General features: G+C 41.5%; 1 protein-coding gene across 1 annotated transcript in view; it reads left to right on the top strand.

Annotated features, from left to right (window-relative positions):
• Positions 1-9,251, top strand: part of ADSL (adenylosuccinate lyase) — a 14,062-nt gene extending 4,811 nt beyond the window's left edge. Inside the window, exons 5-13 of the mRNA XM_009895284.1 lie at positions 473-644; positions 951-997; positions 1,404-1,494; positions 2,332-2,401; positions 3,445-3,592; positions 5,494-5,584; positions 6,113-6,202; positions 8,368-8,544; positions 8,854-9,251. Coding sequence (XP_009893586.1) covers positions 473-644; positions 951-997; positions 1,404-1,494; positions 2,332-2,401; positions 3,445-3,592; positions 5,494-5,584; positions 6,113-6,202; positions 8,368-8,544; positions 8,854-8,940 — 973 coding nt within the window. The 3' untranslated portion in view covers positions 8,941-9,251. The remainder of the gene's footprint in view (positions 1-472; positions 645-950; positions 998-1,403; positions 1,495-2,331; positions 2,402-3,444; positions 3,593-5,493; positions 5,585-6,112; positions 6,203-8,367; positions 8,545-8,853) is intronic.
• The last annotated feature ends 1,638 nt before the right edge of the window (positions 9,252-10,889 follow it).

Genomic DNA, 10,889 nt, shown 5'->3' with positions numbered 1-10,889 from the left:
GGGAACGGGGCCGGGGAGTCGCCTTAATTGCGCTGAATGAGGCTTTTCCGCATGACAGAGTTCTGGGAAAAAGCCGTGAAACCCGTTTTAGATATTCTGAACTCGTGGGCCTCTCGTCACTTTTCTTTAAGAAACTCTGAAAAGCTGTAGTTGTGAAACACCTTCAGATACCCTTTCTTGCTTATTTCTTAATCCCCTAACACACACAGAAACTACAATTACTATTTTCTCTTGATGTAAGTACATGTAATTCCTGAAAAGAATGCTCATATCTTCACTACCATTTACTGGTGATATATGCGTGTTGTTACATCTTCCTGGTGAGCCAGATCTTTTTAATTTCTGCTCAGAGGAGCAAGAGAGACCAACCTGCAAGGAGGTCTTAACAGTAGACTCAGCAGCAAAGTGTGGTCCTTGGAGAGTTACTGTTCAAACTGTCAGTGAATCACATTCTGTTCTTGGTTGTTTTCAGACCTGCACAGCTCACCACTGTGGGGAAACGCTGCTGCTTGTGGATTCAGGACTTGTGCATGGACCTGCAGAACCTGGAGCGGGCTCGGGATGACCTGCGCTTTCGGGGTGTAAAAGGCACCACTGGCACTCAAGCCAGCTTCTTGCAGCTCTTTGAGGGGGACCATAGTAAAGTAAGTCAGACAGCCCAGGGTGCAGACTTGCAGTCTTGGCAATTTTCCCCTCTGGTATGCTTTTCTCTTTGGGGGACATGGAGATTCTGGCATCAAATTCACAAGGGCGCTGTGATCCCTCTGGGGTCTGCTGACAAGGCCCTGTGTGAAAGTTAGCAGAATTTGGGGAGGGGCTGCTTCCCAGCAAGTAAAGCATTTGCTGACACTAAACTGGGAAAAACAAAGGATCCTTTTCGCTATTGCTGACCTTCCTGAGTTGTTGTATTCTGAGCTCTATTTGTTTTGGTTTTCTTTCTTCACCCTGAGGTTGAAGAGCTGGACAGATTAGTGACTGCAAAGGCAGGATTTAAGCGGTATGTAACAAGCATGCTTACTCACCTAAATTTGGTGTTAGCAAAGTGTGGCTCCTGCTGTCCATGTTGGCCCAGATTCCCCTAGCTGCAAAACTGACATCTGTGCTGCTGTTCACTTATCTCCCCTTGCCATCTTCCATTCCCAGTTGCAGCTTCCCACAGGAAACTTTACCTCCTAAATAGGCTGCTTCTACTTGTCTCCCTGTCAAAGCACGGCTGTCCATTTTTCCTCTGCTTTTCTCCCTCTCATCTGCACGCTGCCCAGAATTGACAGCCTGAATCTAAAGTTGTTCTCATCAGGGCAGAATGACAGCCCTCCACTTTAAAAGCCACGTCATTCCTTGCTCATAGTCTTGCAGTACCGTTGTATCTGTCTGGAGCACTCAACTTCTGTACTTATTTCTAGGTCTTACATGGTCACAGGGCAGACCTATAGCCGCAAAGTGGATATTGAAGTCCTGTCTGTCCTGGCCAGTCTTGGGGCATCTATACACAAGGTGAGCACCCTGTTTGTATACATCGGGAAGAAGGGGGGACATTTTAGATCTTGAAGTGAAGGTGCTCATGGTGCGGAACGCCTTTCTCAAGAAACATTAATTGGTGTTCCTTGTTCAGCTGTTCTCTTTGTAATCATGTAAATTCACAGCTAGGTACATGCCTAGTAATCAGACCTCAAAGATCTTAAGACCAGTGGCAAATAAAGAAAGTTTACTGAGCAGATTCTAAGATTGCTTAACAAATCCCGTACCAGATATTAGTCTACTCTATGCTAAATTGATCAAATTATAGTAAATGTCTTTCCTAGTGGTGTACGAGTTTTTAAATTTCACCGTTTGCTCCTAGTTAATTGCTTCTCTGATAATGGTGTTATTTTCTCTGTCCTTGTGGATTCTTTTTATTGATTTATCTCTGTTCCCTCCCTCCTCCTTCTCTTGGGCTAAAGTGATCTGTGGTATTTTCTTCTGGTTTAGTTTTGTAGGCTGTCTGGTTCAGTGAGCACACGTTATCTGTGTTTGCAAATCACTCTGTAATTTTGTTATGCATTTTCAGTGTTCCCTCCTGATCTGTCTTCCATTCCCTGCAAACATTTGCCCTTCTTAGAGTCCTGTTCTATTCTAATACAGTGGATGTGCTTTTTTCCTTATGTTTTCTCAACTGGGATTTTTAGGCCAGGAAGTATGATTGCAGTGTCAATTTTTTTGTCAAATTTTTCACCATTCCCCAGTTTACTTCTTGGACACAGATGCAAACACTTCTCCAAGAATACTAACAGGAGTATATATTGGTGTGTATTTGTTTGGTTCTGTTTGTTAATTTCTTGGGCTTTTTTCTAGATTTGTACTGACATTCGTCTTTTGGCCAACCTGAAGGAGATAGAGGAGCCTTTTGAGAAAGACCAGATTGGTAAGGGATGGGAGACATTTCTTGGACTGGTGTATGCATCTTTTCATTTATGTTGGTACAGCCTTTTAAACAAACCTAGAAATGTCACTGACAGAAGTTGCTTTAAATTAATTGGGGTATGACATTGTTAGTATTTTGGCTCCTTTTTAAAGAAAAAGAAGGGGGGTCGGGGGGAGCGCTTTACCCAAAGGTTTCTGGATATTAAGTAATTAAAATCAGATTTGTATTTGTGCACTTCCTGGGTTTGCGGGGAGAGCAGAAGCAGTCATGTATGACCCATTCCCCACAGAGGAAGACTTGGGTCTAAGGAGTACTTAGTGTTTTCCATTTGACGTGAAGCTTACAGGAGCTGCAGGTTTTCAGCTTGACTCAGCACTTTGGTCTTTATAAATAGACAAATTTGGAACAATGAAATTAGGCTGGACCCTTGCCAGAAGAATACTGATGATGTGATCCTGGCATTGATGTAAGGGAAGAAGGAACGTAGAGTTTTGGATCTTGGCTGGAAGAAAGTTCAGGCCCCCTAAATAGTTGCATGGGATTGAATAGTCAAATTAAGCCTTAGTCGTATCTGTTACTGGAACAATTCTACATTCTATGGACAGTTTTGATATCCATTCACCAGAGCAACAAGCAGTAGTATAATTATGTGACTTTGAAGGACAGTGTTATTGAGCAGATGAGGTCTTGAACACTGCTAAGGTTGCCATGGGTAGCCTCAAGAGATGGTGCTAAATACAGCATTAAAAATTAAGTCCATTTGTTCTTTTTATGTGGTAGTACTTCTTCTGTTTTGCAGAAGTGCAAAATGTCTTCTTACTTTTTTCTCTCCACATTTGGATGTTTCTAATGTGAAGGGGAAAAGTGTGGTGGTGTCATTTTCTTTATTCCATTCTGTCCTTAAAAAAGCATCATATTTTGAGACTTTAGTCAAAAACATGATTCCTGACACATTTTTCTTATCTGGGGGAGGACCTTCATCTCATCTTCCTGAATGCACTACTTCTGTCACTCCATTTCCATGGCTCGCTCTCCTTTCACAGGTTCAAGTGCTATGCCCTACAAGAGGAATCCAATGCGTTCAGAACGCTGCTGCAGCCTGGCTCGACACCTGATGACTTTGGTGTTGGATCCCCTCCAGACAGCCTCTGTGCAGTGGTTTGAGCGAACGCTGGACGACAGCGCCAACAGGTTTGTTTAGATCGTGCAATGTGGCAATTTCAGAAGGTGTTGTGCAGGAAAGTCCTTTGATGTATTTAGAAAATACTATTTTTAAAGTAAAACCGCAAGTTACCACCTTGATGAGAAGCAGTCTCAGTCAAATCTAGACACTACAAACTGGTTTCCTCTGTAAGATCAGATGAAAACTGTTAGGTTTTTTTAACGTCAAGATCCTCTGCAAACTGAACCAGCAGAGAGAGGGAGGGATGCAGAAACCATGGTAATAAATTGTTCTCGTAGTCTTCCTGTTTCAACAGCATAGTACAGCAGTTCTTACATTTCTCAGATTTTCCTCCCTGTCTGTTTTGAATGAGGTTTTTGACCCTGCTCTTCACCACTTCTCAAAGAATAATTCAACATTTTATCTGTAATCCCTTAACCCTCCAAATAATCTAAAGAAACTTTTTTTATCTCTTTGTAAAGTGTTGTTCTTTACAAAAAGTAGTTCAGATCCTAAAGAAAGAGCACAAACTTTTTTTTTTTCTTAAGTAATGTTTCATGAAAACCTGTGCAGGTCTTTTAGATATTCCTCAGCAAACTTTGCTTTGTTTTCTGATTTTCATTATGACTGTTTTGAGATGAGCAAAAGTTATCTATAATTATCAAGTAAATTATAGCAATTAAATTCAATGCTTCCATCTTCCAGTTAGTACTAAATTTACATAAAGCTCATGTTTACCTTTGAAACGTTTTAGTTTCAAAGTAGTCTTCTGTTGCAGAATTTGATCTCCTAGAATCTTAGAAATCTTTATATTTTTATATTTCTAAGATACGGGGCTTGTGGAACAATGAACAACTGCAGTTTTGGCTATAGACTAGTGTTAAGATTGTTGATGAGAATTATTTTAAAAATGTCTCCACAAACATAAAATTTCATGAAAGCATAGAAGATCTTTTATCAAAAGGACTTGACTCCGCAGCTGTTTGTCTTGTTAAGAAAAGAGCTGCATAGGCAGCAGAAAACAATGTAAATTTAAGAAACTGGATACTGGTTGATATGGTGCCTTTATTTCACCAAACCTACCAAGTGTTGAGAGATGTACTGGAATGTTTCAGATTTTATTTTCTCCTTATCTAATAGAAAGGGTCATTTGTCCATAATCCAACTAAAAAATTCCGTGCCTTGGATTTTTTTTGTCAAAGCTGATGTGTTCTGAAAGGAGAGCAAGCCAGAGAAAATGCAAACAACCTACAAAACAGCCACGTCTTTTTGAAGACAATGTGATAGACTTGAGGGCCTTAAATATAGCACAAGAGTCAAGTACTAGTATATTTTAAAAGATAACAGTTTAGAATGGGCCAGGCATTCTTTTTGTCATTCCTTTTTGCCAGGAGCCTCCTTTGTGACCAGGAGCTGGTCTCTTGCAGGAAGCCCCCACCAAATGCATGGATCACTTTGGAAATTCCCTACTAAGCACAGCATGTGTGTGCAGCATGTCCTCATCCTGGAGGGTAGGATCAGTAGACAGGGCAACACAGAACACAGGGGAAGGTAGTCTCATGTGTTTGCTAGCCCTGTAAATTGCTGCCTTCTTTCCTGGCTGTGTAATCATTGAATTATCTTGGAGCTTTCCATGTGTGCCCTCACACTTTTTCTTCCTCTCTCCCGCTCTCTCTACTGACCAAAAAAACCCAAACCCAACACCAAAAAACCCTCCTTTCTCCCCAGCTTGAGAGCTACTGCTGTAGGACGTTCTTTAGCTTTCCTTGTTGTGATGTTTAAGCAACAAGAAGCACCCATAAGGAGAACAGTTCCAGGGCCACAGTAATGCTATTTACAGAATTATGACTAAACTAAAGAGCTGGATCTGAGGTAGACTGGAACATGGCCTTTATTGCTAACTGGGGCCCTGGGTATGTGTGTTTCATAGGCGCGTGTGTCTTGCTGAGGCTTTCCTCACAGCTGACATCATTCTGAGTACACTGCAGAATATCTCCGAGGGACTTGTGGTATATCCAAAGGTAAAGCAGGAAATAATGTGTGCAGTGTTGCATCCTTGATAACGCTGCAACTATGCCAAAGTGTATAAAAATCCTCTCAAAGGATTACATTTTTATCTGTTTAAACAGTTTCTGATTTTTGCTCTCCATTCTCACTATATTCTCACTGCAAGACAGACATGAAAGGGTACTTGTTGAAGCCAAAATTTCTCAAAAAGGATATTTTTCCCCAAACTACATGACGGATCTGTAAAACTTAGCACCAAAAGATACTGTCAAGGAAGATCTCATACAGTCTTGTAACTTACCTAGAGGTTAAAAAAAATGATTTGTTGTGCATCTTTTACACAGTAATGTCCCTTACAAGATACAGCTTCTAAGTATTATCAGCTTCGATACCTGGATTTCCACAGCTAAGTTCAAAAAGAGGAATTATCTTTGCATCATTGTACAGTCCTAGAGATTCAAAGGGGGAGGAAAGCTTCACCCGGAGTCCCAGTTGTCTACAGAATTGCTATAATGCTGTTCTTTTTTTCTCTTTTGCTTAAGGTGATTGAGAGGAGAATCCGGCAAGAGCTGCCGTTCATGGCCACAGAGAATATAATCATGGCAATGGTGAAAGCAGGAGGCAATCGTCAGGTACAAATGCAGTCAAAAATACCTTTGTTCACTGCTTGGCATTCGGCTCCTGAGAAACAAAAGTACTTGGGCTCTTGTCCTGACCATCTCGCCTTTCTTTGTTCTCCACCTACTCCCACAGAGTTATTAATATTCCACTGGTGCTGCAAAGCCAGACTCTGCTCTCTGAGGAGAGAGCAGTTGTGGAGATCTGTATTTTCTGTTGGGAACACTGTGTGTTTGAGCTAATCTGTCTGTCTGTGCTGGAAAAGAAGGAGACCTATTTTTATATTAGATACTAGTAGGCGTTTTGCTTTTGTAAATGTTTGAAGGAACTTGGAACATAGGCCAGCCTTCTTTAAATGGAACATGTTGGCAGTTGGCTACCTTATAAATTATAAGAATGAATCAGTGCTGTTAACAAAAAAGCAAGTAAGACACACTCATTCATGTGTCACTCTTCCCTAATTCAGTATAGTGCGTTTTATTATTAACTTTGTTTATGGTCCTTCATTCAGTTCTCTGTGTTGAAGCAAATTGAAATTAAATGTTTTCCTTAGTAAATAAATCCAAACACAATTCGATTACATTTCCTTATCATTTAATTTCACAATTCAGTTTAAACTGATAATCAAATTTACATCTTAATAAAACAGCTTATTTTCACTTACCTTTAGATGGTAATTTTTCCTTCTATGATTATTTCCGCATCAGGGACAGAAGTTAACCTTGCAAGATAGTAATAGCAGAAGGGCTTGTTAGAAGCTTTGAGTAGGATATGTGGTTCTAGTTCTCTGAAACACATGTGGCAACTGACCCATGATGTTAGTCAGGAAACATCATTCCCCCCTCCCCGCCTTGTGTCTCTGATGTTTGTCACTGGGTCAGTCAGTAAGCTTCCTAACTAAACGTATTAAGGGTCACATCATGTAGATAAGTTTCAATATATTTTCAGCTGGTTCTCTTTCTAAAGTATCCCGTGCTTACTTAAATGGTCCTCTCAATTTTTATTAGATTGAAGAGTGAATTTAATTTGTTTGTTATTGGCCTACCTTCTGTCTGGTGCTGTTTAATTGCAAACCTATAGAGTTTAATACATTTATGTAAGATGTTCATATTCGCATTCATGTGTTCTGTTTTCATGTGCTGGGAACTCTGGAACAGCACATTGTCTATGCTTTCCCACATCATAGCACAGAAACTCATTTCCTTTCCCCACTACTAAACAGCGCTCTCCCCTAAACGTCCAGAAAACAGATTTGTTCACCTGAGGCAGGTCAGTGCTGGAGCAAGATGGCATTTGGCTGGAGGAAACAAGGAACGGGAGATCATTTTCCTCCCAACTGAGGATAAATCATGGACAATACATTTGAGGAGAAGATTCTTACATGGGTCTAAATGCAACACGACGGGCCAGCATGGCAGCACCTGATTTTGCAGGTGGTGCCTGACTACAGTTCTTGTTTTTACAGATTGATTCCTCAGGAAGTCAAGAGGTTAGGAAGTCTTTCAGAAAAATTGTTATAAGATTGTTGCCAGTCTTAGTGCTATGTGAGGGTTCTTTGGGCGAGAATGTCTTAAGACCCTCAGTTTTGTAAGGTTTTTTTCCCTTCAGTCTGTCCTTAATGTAAACTATGGTTTACATAGTCTCACTGCTCATTAAGTTAGACAGGTTCTTTTCCCTTTTCCAAACCTGTAGAGGTTTTACATTGTTATGCTCCCAACATGTTCCATACAGGGGTTGACTAGTGGTGAAAAAGGAATTCCTGTATTTCAGTTCATAGAATATGTTGTGAACAGCTACTTTAGTCTGTCTGTGGGAAAATCACGCAAGTAGGGAGTAGAACAACTGAAAAAAAAATCCTATAGTGACTCCTGAGAGTATATGGGGAGTTTGAGGAAGTGTAAAGATTCCAGTGTCGTAAGTCTGTGGTATAACAGGGAACATGTGTGTCATTTGGACTGGTTTAGCCTCAAAAGGACAGACGTGGAAGGATGAATAAAATCTTGTTTTAATACAGTGGTATGAGACACTGCAGTCCAAACTGTGTCTCATTTGTATGCTGTCCAGTGCTGTAAGCTTTGACATTTCTCCTTCCTGTGCATGGTAGCAGCACGAACGTGTGCCGTCAGTAGCAATGGAATGACTTTTTTCTTTTCCCCTCCTCTTCCCCCTGCTCCTGCAGGATTGCCACGAGAAGATCCGTGTTCTTTCCCAGCAAGCAGCTGCTGTTGTGAAACAGGAAGGGGGTGATAATGACTTCATTGCCCGTGTCCGCGCTGATCCTTACTTCAGCCCTATCCATAAACAACTTGAAAGCCTGTTGGATCCCTCCTCCTTCACTGGCCGTGCTCCTCAACAGGTAAAGTAGTGGAAAGAGGCTACAGGTGTTAAAGGTTGTAATGCAACGTGTTGTTTAATCCTGCATCCTCTTGTGTGCCAGAGAGTGTACATATTACATACCTCTGCCCATACTGCTAAGGCAGACATTTCTCCCTTTTGTTTTCCTTGGCTTCCTTGTCTTTCCTTGTGGGCTTCACAGTTTTGATCCTGGATGTATCAGGCTTCTAGGTGTCCCTGTGAAACCCCAGTGAGACGAGCAGGTCTGAATGGGGAGGAGAAGGGAACCCTTTCTTTTGCTAATTTTCCCTTTCCCATCTTTCCTGAACAGGTGGCAAAGTTCCTGAAAGAGGAGGTTCGACCAGCGCTGATTCCATACCAAAGCAAGATGGGTGGGAAAATCGAGCTGGCACTTTAGGTATATTCTGCAAAGGTGTGTGGGTACAGGAAGATAATAAAAGCCTTATTGAACCAGGTCTGTTTACTGTGTCATGTTATTTTGGTTCTCTACAGTACGTTTAACCCCCAGAGCTTACAGCCACCTTGATTCCAGATGGGCTTTTCATTCTTTGCTGTTTAATCAAGCCTCCATCTATTGTGTGCTGAGGTACTGAGAAACAGTTGATTGTGACAAGGTAACTTCATCACAGTACCTTTCATTGGCCCCTTATAGAGCACTACCACCTGTTTAAAGAGCAATGCCAGGTGCTGCCTGACACTCATGTATGACTGACTTGTTGAAGAGCAACAACTTGTTCAAGAGGCCTCTCCCACTTCCATCTTATTCATCTGCTCTTAAACTTTCTCCACATATGTCTCAAAAGATGATAAAAGGTTGTCCTGGCTTTCAGAGTACTGTGATTTGGGGAGCAAATAGGCCAAAAAATTAGGAATAATGAAAGGGAGAGGCTGTGGAACTTACTGGTTCATCAAACTGGTGGTCCTTCAGTGCTGCCTTCTTGGTTTAATACTGTACCTGTAGCTCTGTAGCTTCTGAAAATCATGTTTACAGGTGTGGGTTAGGAACCAGCCATTGAGATTTCCTTTTCCAGGTCCTTGGCTGTAGGTGTCTGATATTGAATGGCAGGTGGACTCTGGCATGTGAAAGTCCTGCTCTAATGCAAGTAAGTTTTGTGTGATACGGAGAGAAAAAATATGTTGGAATTCATTGGATACCAGAGAAGTTCAAGAGCTTTGGTCTTATTTCTGACCCTGAATGTTCCATTTTGTAATGTCTGTGCTTTACTGACATTCAGTACTGGACCAAACTCTTCTCCCTTTGACTTAAACTGGAATGATTCCCTTACCTCTTCTTCCAGTGTTGTTACATCACAGCACGTTTCTTTTGCTTCAATGCAATAAAAGGTTCCCTCTTACCTCTGTTACTTATTCAGACTCTCAGAGATGACATGATCAGAATTATTTGATTCTTTTTGAAGTATAGTTGCTAGAGAGAATTAAGAAAAGCAAAACTAATTGAAAGAAGCTACCTGCTCTCCTTTGAGGCCACCATTGTTTAAAGAGGATTTCAAAATACAGTATGTTTTAATGAGGCTTGTCTGTATTAAGTAGTCAGAGAAGTGAGAAGCTTCTGGCCATGATCTCCCCTCATCTAGCTGAATGGCTCTGGCTTTACCTTGCCTCTAGACTGGCATTCAAAATGTCACAAACATTGAGTTTTTTGGTGTTTAAAACATTTTGTCTGCTCATGCTATTAATGTTTAATTAGCCATTTGTTTGAAAAGGATAACTCTAATTGAACACTGGTAATTTTTAAACTATTACTCAAATGGATAGCCAAGAAAGAAGATGGATAGATGCGGAAGTCCTCCTTTTTTGGTCCTCTTTCCTCCTTTGTGGGATTAAAAAAAACAACCGACCCAGTGCAGAGAAGAGGAACAGCTAACGTATCTGTCCTCATCATCTGGAAATAAGTCTTTGTGCTAGGTAGAGGCTGCCAGCTGTGAGGCATTGGCCTTGTTTTCCTGGAAAGTTTAAAAAGAATAACAATGACCCAGGGAAAGTGTCACCCTCCTAGAAAACTGCAGCGTGATACACACAAATCCCTTGGGAGGCTCCTACTTCTCGTTAGAAGAGCTCAGTTTGGGACCACGCTTTTTGTTTCCCAGCGGAGTTGGCAGAGGCACCAGCCAGGGATGGAGTTCCCCCCTCACCTTGGTCGTTGGGAGTGGGTCACCAAGACGTGACCTTGGCTAATTAACAAGGCCAGATCACTCTGACAGTTGACTCCGGTACCTGTAGCCCTGTAGCGTCTGCGAGAGATACCACCAGTAAAGCGGCTGTGGGTCCATGCCCTCCTTGGAAGAGAAATTAATCTAGACCTGAATGATGGAGAAGAACCGAGCC

Source organism: Charadrius vociferus, unplaced genomic scaffold (assembly GCF_000708025.1).
Source record: "Charadrius vociferus isolate BGI_N301 unplaced genomic scaffold, ASM70802v2 scaffold251, whole genome shotgun sequence".
NCBI lineage: Eukaryota > Metazoa > Chordata > Aves > Charadriiformes > Charadriidae > Charadrius > Charadrius vociferus.
The sequence above is the reverse complement of the archived record's forward strand: the minus strand, read 5'-3'. Positions and strand labels throughout refer to the sequence as shown.